At 38.4% G+C, this 13,219-nt stretch overlaps 2 protein-coding genes across 4 annotated transcripts in view; both read right to left on the minus strand.

The window, feature by feature from the left end:
* Window positions 1–1,160: 1,160 nt before the first annotated feature.
* LOC311015033 (transmembrane protein 205) lies at window positions 1,161–4,183 on the minus strand. 2 transcript variants are annotated; one of them, XM_084012055.1, is made up of 4 exons: window positions 4,050–4,183; window positions 2,694–2,872; window positions 2,199–2,362; window positions 1,161–2,120 (listed from the first exon to the last, which is right to left on the minus strand). In XM_084012055.1, the coding sequence occupies exons 2-4, from the start codon at window positions 2,791–2,793 to the stop codon at window positions 1,818–1,820; spliced, it is 567 nt and encodes a 188-aa protein (XP_083868181.1). In that variant the 5' UTR covers window positions 2,794–2,872; window positions 4,050–4,183; the 3' UTR covers window positions 1,161–1,817. The 2 variants fall into 2 exon arrangements, with proteins under 2 accessions (XP_083868181.1, XP_083868182.1); XM_084012056.1 differs by lacking the exon at window positions 4,050–4,183 and adding an exon at window positions 3,774–3,925.
* Window positions 4,184–6,906: 2,723 nt separating this feature from the next.
* The window catches only part of abca7 (ATP-binding cassette, sub-family A (ABC1), member 7), a 32,717-nt gene continuing 26,404 nt past the window's right edge, over window positions 6,907–13,219 (minus strand). For both annotated transcript variants that reach the window (XM_084012047.1, XM_084012046.1), the window contains 9 exons: window positions 13,038–13,164; window positions 12,847–12,909; window positions 12,228–12,334; window positions 11,300–11,441; window positions 11,078–11,212; window positions 10,621–10,724; window positions 10,399–10,491; window positions 9,604–9,853; window positions 6,907–8,859 (listed from right to left, as the gene is read on the minus strand). In XM_084012047.1, coding sequence (XP_083868173.1) covers window positions 8,371–8,859; window positions 9,604–9,853; window positions 10,399–10,491; window positions 10,621–10,724; window positions 11,078–11,212; window positions 11,300–11,441; window positions 12,228–12,334; window positions 12,847–12,909; window positions 13,038–13,164 — 1,510 coding nt within the window. In that variant the 3' untranslated portion in view covers window positions 6,907–8,370. The remainder of the gene's footprint in view (window positions 8,860–9,603; window positions 9,854–10,398; window positions 10,492–10,620; window positions 10,725–11,077; window positions 11,213–11,299; window positions 11,442–12,227; window positions 12,335–12,846; window positions 12,910–13,037; window positions 13,165–13,219) is intronic.

Consider the following 13,219-nt stretch of genomic DNA (forward strand, 5'->3'; position numbering starts at 1 on the left):
AGTCTGGAGCCGAGTCAGCAGGTTGTTTGTGAGTCAGCAGGTTTAAAAAGCTTTTCAGATAACCACAAACATATCGGACAGATCTGTTTTTTAAATATCCCTGTGAGATTAGGAGAAAATTGTGATGTTGGCATCTTTCAAAGTTTTGGCAGGTAAACAAAACTAAGCATTGCAGAGGTGGGAAGTAACAATACTTAAAACATACTTTGTTACTGTACTCAAGTAAATTCTATAATGTTCACCACCCAAAATATATAATAAAACTGCTACGAATCCAAATGTAAACCTCCCAAATTATTTAATCCAGTTTAGTGAAATGCAGGACTGAGGAAAAACAACAAAGGCTTGGCTGGTTAATTAAGTGTTATCTGAGAAAATATTACCAATTAATCTGAATAAAAATGTGGAGAACTTGAAGCACAATCTGAGATAAAACATTTTTTAATACAAAAAAAGGATATTTTTAAAAACATCATTGATACAAACGCACTACCAACCACTGCTAATGACCTCTGACCTCACTGGTCTTCAGTTGACTCACATTCAGTTTTGCACAAACCACATTAACAATTATACAACCCAATCTCCAACATTAAGAAACTGCCATTAAATATCCACCATTTGATGTGAAATTCTAAAAGAACAGCACAGCTTTTGTGTGTACAAAACTATCGATTTGTATTCAGTAAATATAATGTGTACAGTTTTTGAATCCAGGTGTTTGTTGCATTGCATTGTCTTTGGAGGTTGTGGGTTGTGGATACAGAAAAAACACCATCATCCATCCACTGTGAGCAATCAAAACAAAGAGGATCCGTTCTCTGCTGCCTTTGCCTCGATTTCCTCCCATGACTTTGGTTTAAAGGACATTTATTAAAAAGGCCGACACAAACTAGAAGAAACACACAGGCCGAGTTTCACCTCGGCGGCTGCAAACAACGAGGGCTCATCGTAGCTTAATAAACTGCAGAACGACGATGCAAAGATGACTAAAACCTGAGAAGTGCAAAGAGCACAACTCACAAATGGCTTCAATTCCGATCACGGCTGCATTTTCTTTTTTTAACCGAGGTAATGAAACAAAACACTTGAGAACGTAAAGATAAAGACGCAACAGCTTTTTAAATCTTTTAACAATCTTGATGTAAGTTTTAGTTAAGGCAAAATTATGCAAAATGCATTTTGTCCATTTACTACCATCATTATTCCAGGCGTTTAGTGGTAACTTTCTGTCTTGCACATGCCACAAGTTAAAACTCTTTTAACCCTTTCTTTCCAGGAGAGCTAAAAATAGCTCAACCTTTTCAAAATTAATCCACAGGTGCATGTCGGTCAACATCAGGTAAGCCAGACAAACCTGTGCCACTGCAAAAAGTATTCAAACTGCACCCAGACAGGAAGAGCAGCGTGGGAGCACCTCCCTTCATAAAAATGTGGAGTTTTTTTTGGCTTAAAGCTTTAAAAAACACACACACACACACACACGTAGCACATTCTGGTACTGCATGTTCTTTTAAAACATGAAAGCTACCATCGTTATGGTAACAAGGGGGAGGTGTCATGGCTGGCATCGGCCACACTAGGTGAGAGGTGAGACGTTACTTGTCTGCAGCTTTCATTAATCCCCAAAGGCAATAAGGCCAACCTGACTTTTTATCTCGTATCTAAAAGGCACAGAGAGAGACTTTCATGTGTTAATTATATAACTTATTGCTTTGATACAAAAACAGCTTGTAATTTAAATTCGTACGGGAGACGTTTGAGTGACTATTTCTTTGGTAGATGCAACAGTCCAGCTGCCGTTTGGCGTCGGGGGCTCAGAGCGTGCCGAGGTTCTCAGCTGTGTGACACAGGCTGTAGAAGTTGCAGCCGACGCAGCAGAAGTTGCAGAGCGAGGACAGCAGCCTGTAGAGCCACAGGCGGCCGCTCAGGTGCCGGTACTTGGCATCCGTGTCACGCAGCTTGGCGTAAGCCTCGTGGTTCGACGATAAACCGATGTCCTGTCCCAGACCACACGCCTGCTCCACGAGGTGCATGTCCGCCATGATCTCAGACGTCATCTGGCCGAACCACTGAGCGTTGACGGCCGCGACCGTCACCGACACGAAGAAGATGAAAATCTGAAGGTGAAAAGCAGAGTTACAGATTAAATTGATGTTATAATAAAATGTACGTAAAGGTGAAAGCAGACGACGCACCTGAAAGGCTTCTCTGTCGTCCAGCGTGTCGCTGGGGTGATACACGGCGTAGATGGTGAGATTGAAGAAGGCGCAGGCCGAGCCCAGGTGGAGGTAGAATGGAACGAGGCGGCTCTGGATGAACCCGTAAGTGTGCCGGTTCAGGTGGTTGTCCATCACGAAGCCTGAGGAGGGAAAAAAAAGTAATTTCTAGAGCTGCAGAGGTACTTCCTGCTTCTTAATCCCGTCACAAGAATAATTTTATATTCTGAATATAACAAGATTTAGAGAAGCCATTTCTGATGACCTCTACATCGTAATTCAGGTATAGGTAGGTAGGTAGAAACACAATTATTACGTTAAAAAAGTAAAAGTGCACATTAGTGAAAAGTCCAGCAGCTTAGGGAAGCATGCATCAATCCCAAAGCTTGACACATGCTCTTCTTGTCTTTCTAACTTTTTTGTGTACTATTATCCGTGTGTGTGTGTGTGTGTGTGTGTGTGTGTGTTACCAACTTGAAATGAAGGTGACCCAAATCTGCATTCCCCAGTAGGTGGAGAGCAGCAGCAGCTGCATCAGCTTGACCGTGTACGTGGGCTCCCCGTCGGTGGACATGCTTCCTCCTCAGCCTCGACTCCGCTGTGCACGCTCTCGCTCTCCAAAACCACACCGTTGATGCTCGACTCCAGAGTCTCTGCAGACGGGAGTCAAAACGGCACGATGAGGATGTGACGGCAACTTAAAATAAGCAAACTGGGTGAATGTGAGGTCTTACAACCCCAGATACTTGCTGATATGTAGCCTGCAGCTTTTATGTGTACTCATCCACACCTTTTTAAGATAAGAAGTACAGTTACACCTTTTGTTACTGGTGGCTTATCAACAGCTACGACACCTTCCCAAATAAATACAGAGAATAACCCAAAAGGTCAGTGAGAAATCTGTCAGTTTTGGACTTTATTATAACAGGTAAATGTAGATATGGCAGCTTTTTTTTTTTTTTTTTTTTTTACTTTTCCTCCCTACATTTTAAAACAAATATGTACTTTCTAAAAACAGGCTCATTACTTTAGTTTTTTACTTTAGCAAAGATACAAACAGAGTTGTGTTGTTTTATATGCATACATTGTACATACATTACTCATTGGTGTCATTATTTATAATTTATACTTTTATAATTTGACTACTCATGTGTATAGGTCTTATATTGTCTTTATTTACTATGTTTATATTGTCTTTATTTACTGTTTCTCTTGTGGAGCCGTTGCAGCGGTACAATTTCCTGTAGGATTGAAAAAAGTTTTCTTGATTTTTTTATTATTAATTATTATTAATATGACGTGAGATTCAGTTAGCCTTGCAAAAAAAACACACACAAAAACAGCCAGTAGAAATATCCTCCATAGGGATATTTGTTTTTACTTTGAGCACTTTTCACACTTTTTTACTCGATTAAGGAAGTTGAATCAGTACTTCTAAGTATGTGTACTTCTACTTGAGTACAGAATTCCTGTACTTGTTTTAACACCTCTGTGTACATTACAAAACAAACAGCAGCGTTGAATGACAGAAGTAAACCTTCACACCGGACTAACCTTAATGACAGACGAGGAGGCAGCAGCGAACCCTTCAAAGTCACCTCTGCGAAAACGGAACTTATTTCGTGCGCTAACGTCAGTTTACCAGCCGCTTCGCTAACTAGCTAGCTGCTCGTAGCAGGACGTTGATCACAAACTTACTAGCTGCTAGCATTAGCTTGAAGTTAGCCTCACTTATGAAACTTTTTTTTTTTTTTACTGTAGTCACAGTTATGCAACCGTCATGTTGATATATAAACAGTTTATTAACTAATAGTAAACTCTCGAGCCCACCTGTGTTGGTCGGTAACTCCGGACCCTTCGTCGCAGACGCCTTCGGCTCTGACAGTAATCCTACTTTCTGATAGTAACTTAGCTTAAAGCTGCTAACTCGCTATACGAGGAGTGACGTTCGATTCGCGAACGATTCGTTCATTTTGAACGACTCGGAGAGGAACGAAACCAGTCGCTGGCAAAATAAATACAACAATTTTAGCATTGCGCAAACGAACCGAGGCACTACTCCAACTGACTCGTGAACGACATGAACCGGGTTGCTAAAACAAGCCACGCGAGAGAAGAAGAATTCATGCAGTGACGCTTGAGTCATGACCGATTCGTTCCTTTTGAACGACTCGGAGAGGAACGAAACAAGTCCCCCCCCCCCCCCAAACTGTGATTACTCCAACACTTTTTTTCCACTTTTTTCGACATACTATACTTTTACTTTTTTCTTATTATTATGAGAATTCATAATGATGTTTGATTTGTTTAATATTCCCTCTCTGTATTATATTATTTTATTTAACTATGACTTTTTTCCATGACATACTATGACCTTTTTTGACATTTTATGGCATGCGCTCTGTCAATTTATGACTTTCTAAACAGCAAGTTTTTTTTCTTTTGACTTTTGTTCAACATAAAATTATGAGCTGTTTATGAGCTGTTGAACATGCTCTAATTTGACTTTTATATGATTTTTTCAACTTACAATACCCTGGATATGACTTTGTGATAACTTTTTTCAACGACTATACAATGACATTTTTCAATATACGAAACAACTTTTCAATTGATTTGTTTGACAAAGTATGGCTTTTTTTTCATGACTTTCTTTTCTATCCATAGATCAGCATTTGGTTTGAAGCCCTGAGAGGAGGAGAGGGTGGGAGGAGCCAAGTGACAACATGGCAACAGGGCTTTTAGTGAGTGGTTTTTGTTTGCTTGCTTTTAAAATATAAAATCAAGGAAATAATTTAAGACAGAATAGAATAAAGGAAATAACTAAAAAATATAATAAAATACATGCAATGAATTAAGAGAGTCAGATACAGGAAATGCATTGGTTAGAATAAAGCAATATATAATAAAATAAAATAGTGGAGTTGAGCTAGTACAATCCCATAAATAAATAATCAGTACTTGGTGTAAAGGTGGGTGTTGTTGGTAGTTCTCCTTCCTTCCAGGGTGATTGCAGTTGTCGTAGGACCTGGTTGTGTCTCCAAGTATAGCGGCCTTGGGACAAACTGGTTTTGCAGCCGGTGAGGATGTGCCTCAGTGTTGCAGGGGTTTGACACAGCGCACAAGAAGGATCTTCACCAAACCATTGGTTTGGGTTCGTGGGTGTGGGAAGAACATCATAGGTGGCTCTGATGATGAAGCTGATTTGGCTTCCTTCCATCTCCTAAAGATCCTTCCATTTGAGCTTTTGATGTTCCAGGTTTTCCCAGCTAGTCCATTGGCCCTGTTTGGACTTCGCATCTGTCTGCCTTCCATGCTGCACCTGTCCTACAATGTCTCCATGCCTGAGAGTAGATTTTGCTTGCTGTACGGCCATATGTCCATCCATCCATCCATCCATCCATCCATTGTCATCTTTCGACTCAGTCAGGGTCATGTTCAGCCTCACTTGAAAGTGGAGTAATGATTAATAAAAGAAAGGTCATAGTACAGTATGTCAGAAAAAGTCATAGAATGTCGTAAAAAGTTATGAAAAAAGTAATTTCATACTATGTCGAAAAAGTTAGGAAAAATCATGAAAAAAAGTCATTTTATAGTATGTTGGAAAAAGTAATTAAAAAAGTAATTTCATAGTATGTTGGGAAAAAGTAATGAAAAAAGTAATTTGATAGTATGTCAGAAAAAGTCATGAAAAAGTAATTTTATAATATGTCAGAAAAAGTCATGAAAAAAGTAATTTCATAGTATGTTGGGAAAAAGTCATGAAGAATGTCATTTTATAGAATATCAGAAAAAGTCATGAAAAAAATCATTTTATAGAATATCAGAAAAAGTCATGAAAAAAGTAATTTTATAGTATGTCGGAAAAGTCATGAAAAAAGACATTTTATAGTATGTTGGAAAAAGTCATGAAAAAAGTCATTTTATAGTATGTCAGAAAAAGTCATGAAAAAAGTAATTTCATAGTATGTTGGGAAAAAGTCATGAAGAATGTCATTTTATAGAATATCAGAAAAAGACATGAAAAAAGTAATTTTATAGTATGTCGGAAAAAGTCATGAAAAAAGACATTTTATAGTATGTTGGAAAAAGTAAATAAAAAAGTAATTTCATAGTATGTTGTGAAAAAGTCATGAAAAAAGTCATTTGAAAGTATGTCGGAAAAATTCATGAAAAAAATAATTTCATGGTACGTCGGAAAAAGTAATGAAAAAAGTCATTTTAAAGTATGTCAGAAAAAGTAATGAAAAAAGTCATTTTATAGTTTGTCAGAAAAAGTCATGAAAAAAATCATTTTATAGAATATCAGAAAAAGACATGAAAAAAGTAATTTCATGGTATGTCGGAAAAAGTAATGAAAAAAGTAATTTTATAGTATGTCAGAAAAAGTCATGAATAAAGTTATTTCATAGTATGTTGAGAAAAAGTCATGAAAAAAGTCATTTTATAGAATGTCAGAAAAAGTCATGAAAAAAGTTATTTTATAGCAAGTCTGAGAAAGTCATGAAAAAAGTTATTTCATAGTGTGTTGGAGGCGGAGCCTCCCTCCACTTTCATCTGCACCAAAACCAATGCTCATCCTCACTACGATGAAGAAAAACCTCCTGACTTCCAACACATTGACTCATCAAAAACAAAAAATTGGACTCTCAACACACAGCACAAGATTTCTTTTAAATAATACAGATGCAGTTTTATTTTCCATCAGGACAAAACATTCACATAAACATACGTGTAAATGTACAATATACACATACCCGTTTTCTTTTCCTACGCTAGCATATCTTCAGTATATAATGTACAGCTTATAGTAGATGCACAGATAAATTAATGTTCAAGTTTAACTTTTCAAGCATAATACCTTTACAGTTCATTCAGTAGTACAGACGTTACTTTCAAAATGACACATTGGCCGTTTCATCCATCCTTACGTATACATTCTGTATCATTTCAGCTTTTTCAATACATTTAACCTTTTTAAACATTTGATTTTGTATTGAAACAACATTTTGGAATGAAATCCTCCTGTTTGAGTACTCTTATCTTCTGATACTTTGTTTGTGTCATGCCTATAGTTGCCCACTGTAAATATATTTTGCATGTAACAGACATTCAGTCAGCTTTTTCATATTTTTGATAGAAAACAATAATTATAGAATTTATTTTAAAAAACCAAACAAAAAAACAACAACAATTGTTGACCAAAGGCAACATTTTTGCGTCCGGTGTTTGCAGCTCAGACTGAATGCTAATAAGAAATAATAATTCTTTGATCTATTAATTGATGTTACTTAATTCGTAATGCTTTAGTTTGGCATTATGTAGAAGATTGTGAAACAACATGTATGTAAAACAGTGTAGTCACACCTGTCCATCTGGATTCTTCGTGAGTTTTATATTTTAAAAAATACAATATTATCTCGTCATAATTCAATCCAATGTCTAGACCTTTCACAATCTGTGAAGGAAGTATTTCAGATTCCTTAACATGTGACATATAGCGTAAACCTCTGTTGACTGACACTCAAAATAAATACAAAACAAAGAAACAGAGAATGGACAAAAAAAACTTCTTGATTTACAGAACAATAACACTCTTAAAGTTAATCATAAAAATATTTAAGAGGTAACCCCTCACATGCTTTCTGATACATAAAATCATCTTAATAAGTACATGTAACAAATTACTATACTTCAGTTTGCCGCATTTTCCTTTTCCATTTTTGTTAAAGTGCTTTTTTTTTTTTTTTTGCAAAGACGAGTTTGCAAGAGGTCTAATGATTGAGCCCTGAGGAATGCCATCCCTTGTTTTTTTTACAATGAGCCTTGCATAATATTCCGTATATACCTTAACATACCTTTGCACCAATGATACAGAAAGAGAAGACACAGTGTAAGATTGATGAACCCCAATGAAGGGCATAGAGCTGCAAATATGTTAACGAGGGAACAAGGCACCAAAAGCCATTTTAGGACGTACTCATCTATTCTTTTCTCGAGAGCAGGCCAAGGGGGGGGGAGATACATTTACCTTTTATTCCCGCTTCTAATTCTGTTCCATGTTGCATATTGAGGTCGCTGCCAGCATTGAAAAACATTCAAATGAACATACAGGGAGTAATAAAAAGCTTTTGACTTTAGTTGGTCCACTTCACAGCGCGCTGTCCTGTGTGTTGCCGTCGACAATAAAGAGTGCAGAAGGGTTTTTACTGGAACTCGCCCCTCTGTGCTTGGACCTGCCGGATTTACTGGATTCTCCCAGAGCCCCATCGTTACTGCCGTTTGATCCACTGCTGCCCCGTCGGCTTCTCCTCTGAGCCTTCTCCTCTCTCTGAGTGATTCTGCCCATCGCCACACTAACGCTTTTCTCTCCGTTAGCTTTGCCTTCCTTAGCTTTGACCTTGCCAGCTTTTGGCTTTTTTGATTTACCCTCTTTCGGCTTGCCGTCAGATGATTTCCCATCACGCTCCGGTGTCTTGCTTGGCTGAGGGGGCGTCACCGGCGGCTGTGGTTGGATGGTGGGGGGAGGGTTAATCCTGGTGTGCAGCGTAGTTTGGTTGGTCTGTACTGTTCTGTTGCCGATGACCACGCCTGTGAGGAGATCGTCATCCGTCTGCTCTTTGGCAAAATTAACAAACACCTACAAAAAAATGAATCTGCTTTAGTGACACATGAATTCATTCTTTAATTGATTTAAATTAGCCTGGAGCCTAATGATGGTCAGCTATCCATCATGTTGGATGTTGTTCTTTTACACCTCTTTGCATACATGCATCTAATATATACTAATATATCTAGTAGGGAAGTTGATACAGTAATAAGTAGTAAATATATGCTCGTGCATCTTTTTATTGATGGTTAATGGTTCAAATTCAGTGTGTCTACCGGCAAAAGTGTTGCTTTATATAAGTTATTACCACAATAAAAATATGTGGGAATAACTTACTGTTTTAGAAATGTATGTATGTGTTCTGCATGATATATACATGCATATATACTGTAATGTGTATGTAAATATATTTATCCATGGTATATAATATGAACATATGATACATGAAATTATATAATGAATAATAATATTTAATATATTGGATTAACATATCAAGGTGCACTGTTTTAGAAAATGAAATTAATTTACAAAAATGATTTGCTGAATTGTGAAGAAGGGGTAAGTTTAAATACGCTTCTTAAACTTCTTACTACTCCTTTTGAATTGTTATGAGAATATATTATGAGTTTTGTAGTATACTTTACATTTTGTTTTGCTTAATGACTTAATTCACCTGAATTTTGTTTTGTTTTTTCATGTCTGAAATACATTTTCATTCATTCATTCAGTGATACGCTAACCTCACTAAACGTGATGATCACGGTTCATCCTCACCTGGTCCAGGGTGGTCTGGGAAACAGAGAAGTCGGCAATGCCCAGCTCCTCGTAGTTGTTGGCCAGCGCATCGAAGACACGGGCCAGGCAGCAGGCGTGCGAGGGCAGCTGATACTGCAGCACGTTCTGGTGGTGCTCCTTCAGCTCAATGCTGGGAAACGAGCTCTTCATGTAGCTGCTGATGGGACACAAGTCCAGGTTGGGTTTAGTGTCCACCAGACGGAGGATGACTGTGTAGCCGTCGCCAAACCTTGAAGGATGAAACGATGAGAAATATTTTATGATGTGCTGTACCAGTTTAATTTGAATTAAATCCAAAAGATTATACCAACAATACACTATACAGCTGTATACTTTTCTCCACATACTATACGATGACTTTTCCCGACAATCTATATCATGACTTTTTGTTGTGACTTTTTTCTACACGCTATACTATGACTTTTCTCGACATACTATACCATGACTTGTCCATAAACAAAAAAGGGCAAGTACTGCTGCTATTATGTTTAAATTTCCTGACTGCATAAATTACTTAATGTTAGATTAAAAGAGTTTTTTTTTTTTTAAGGATTAATTGAATAAAGTGTCAATGTACACTATATTTCATAAAGAATAGGAGCACTGGAAAATTCAGTGAAAAATGGATTCTCTTGAAATATTTAAGGTGTGTAGGCATTTGAAATTAATCTTATATCACAGTATGATGAATGCAATTTTATATTACGATATCCATCCGTCCATCTATCTATGGCTTGAGGTCTAACTTGAATTAGACAGATATAGTGTGCTCACCTGTTCTTCAGATGTTGTACAGATCCAAGACACTGGAACCTGCCGTTCACCATGATGGCCATTCTGGTGCAGAGCGCCTCACATTCCTCCATACTGACCACACAGACACGTGATAAAACCCATTAACATACATTCATCACTGTGAGGGAAAAAGAAGTATTACCACCATGTATCACTATTAATGAGTTAATGAAAAATAATTTAATGTACATCTCCCCCTACCTGTGGGAGGTGAGAACTACAGCTCTTCCTTCTTTGGTGACGCTGAGGATGCAGTTCCACAGAAACCTTTTGGCTTTTGGGTCCATGCCTGTGGTTGGCTCATCCTAACGAGGGTTAAATAGATCAAAGCATCAAGGAAACATAAGCGTGTGTGAGACACAAATACATTTCAGCACACTGAAGGTATATTCAGAAATCATTGAAACAGATATTACTGTAGTGGCACCAACAATTAAGTTACTGAACCACATCGGAGGAAAGGAATCTGCATGTATGTTTGTGATGTAAGGGATTTTACGCGCAATATGTATGTTAATGTTAATTTTTCAAATATTAAATGTAATTTCAGAGGTATTTTCCCCATATTAATCTACAGAATTTAATGGTACATTTCATCCTCGGTGTTGATCTTAGCGGTTGCTCCTCAGCTGTTTGATGGAGCAAGTTTGTTTCTCACCAGGAAAATAACCGGCGGAGCCCCGATGAGGGAGATGGCCGTGGAGAGTTTCCTCTTATTGCCTCCGCTGTAGCCTCCAGCCTCCCGCTCAGCATATTGGGTCAGGCCCAGCTTCTTCACGCCCCACTGGGCCATCTACAGGACATCAGAGCAGGTGATGCTAAATATACACTCGTCACGTCTTGATTACCGTTTATGGGGTGATCTGCTCCTTCGCGTTACCTTAGCGACGGTCTCCTCCGGCACGCCCCGCAGGCGGGCGTACAGCTCCAGGTGTTCCCGGCCCGTCAGCAGGTCGCTGATGGCATCGAACTGTGGACAGTAACCCATCAGCTGGTGGACTCGCTCCATCTCCGTCAGCACGCTGAGAACCACAAGAAACACTTTCACAGTGATACCAATACTATTACTGCCGCTATTTGTAGTACTGCTGCCACTGCTGGTGCTATTACTACTAGGACTACTGTAGTACTATACTGCTGATGTTATTATGTCATTTTTGAATGGTACTACCACTTTAGTACTAATACTACGATGTAAAAGATACACCTATTACTCTTCAGAAACTACTGTCAGTACTTGGAATGCTGATAATTCTACTACTATGACTAATAAAACTACGATTAATGCTGCATGTTTAACTGCAATAACTACTAATACTACTGCTGTATCTGAAATACTGTTAATAATAGTGATACTTCTACTACTGCTACCATCAGGTTTACTAATTCTGCCATGACTATATACGCAACTACTTCTACTACTAAAATTACTACTACTGATGTTAATAGTACCTCTACTTCTACTGCTAATTTCCTACTGTTACTGTTACTGTTACTGCTACTACTCCTACAGTTATGACACCAACTTCTGCTCTTGTAGCTCATTTTAAAGTTGAGGGATGTTAATATATAAGTTAAAATTCAGTACGTTTTTACTGAAAAATAAATGTTTTTAATGTCTTCAATGCGCTCACAAAGAACAAAAATAGTAATAATTTTCCCATAACGAATGATAGAAGTTGATTAAGCTTCACATCCATCTAGATGTCTTCTTGTATTCAGGATAAACTCATGGTTTGGTGCCATTCATTAAGTTGAACACGGCTTTTGTAAAGGTTGAATAGCTGGTTGGTGCAGAGAGTTTGTACCTGTGCTGATTAAGGAAAGCTTCTCCGTAGGTGATGTCCGTGTCTCCGGTCAGCATGCGAAAGGTGGAGGTCTTTCCTGCTCCGTTCACCCCCAGCAGGCCAAAACACTGGAGCACACAAACACAACACCATGTTACAAATCTGTCTACACGCGCAGGAAGAAGTGGGGGGACCACTCCCTTAAGACTATGTGAAGTTATTTAGCCAAAACTTTGCTGAAATAGATAATAAACCTGAACAGTAACGGAAACTATTGAAGTAGCAGCGGTAATTGTTGTAGCTATAGACAGCTGTATTATTAATTAATTATTATCCTAATTGTAGGACTAGAAGTAGCAATATTAGCAGTAGAAGCAGCAGTAGTAGTTTTAGAAGCAGCAGCACCAGTTGGTGAAGTATTATTAGAGGTAACAGTAATAGAAGAAAAAGCAAGAGCAACAAAACGAACACTAGCAACAATGTAGAAATGATCCAGAATTACCTCTTTTGGGACATAATGACTGTATCTACAGCAGATATACATGGCTGACAAATACAGTGACAAAAGTCAGACAATGTGCGTGTTTTCACCGTACTATGATGTAATCAATGCTGCTGTTGGTGTGTGTTTATCTCTCACCTCTCCACGAGGAATCCCGAGGCAGAGGCGATCCACCGCTGGCTTCCTGCCTGATTTATAAACCTACAAAACAAAGTCCTTTCTTTGTAAAACACACCAACCGGGAATAGAAAAAGAAGTCTGACAGTGTAGGATAAAAGAAAAAGGTGCAATTCCCCACATTATAATACAAGTCCCTATGCTGGTTTTACCTTGCTCAGGTTCATCATGGTGAGGATGTCTGATTGGGCTTTGCCACTCATGACCCTCCCTCTCTCCCTGCTGACGTCTTCATCCTCCGGACCGAGAGGAGGCATCTCTGGCTCCGCCCACCACGGCCTGTACGCAGAGATACAACATTACCCTTTCAATCTCTTTCAGTTATAAACCCTGA

The sequence above is a fragment of the Eutrigla gurnardus genome (assembly GCF_963514095.1).
Source record: "Eutrigla gurnardus genome assembly, chromosome: 6".
NCBI lineage: Eukaryota > Metazoa > Chordata > Actinopteri > Perciformes > Triglidae > Eutrigla > Eutrigla gurnardus.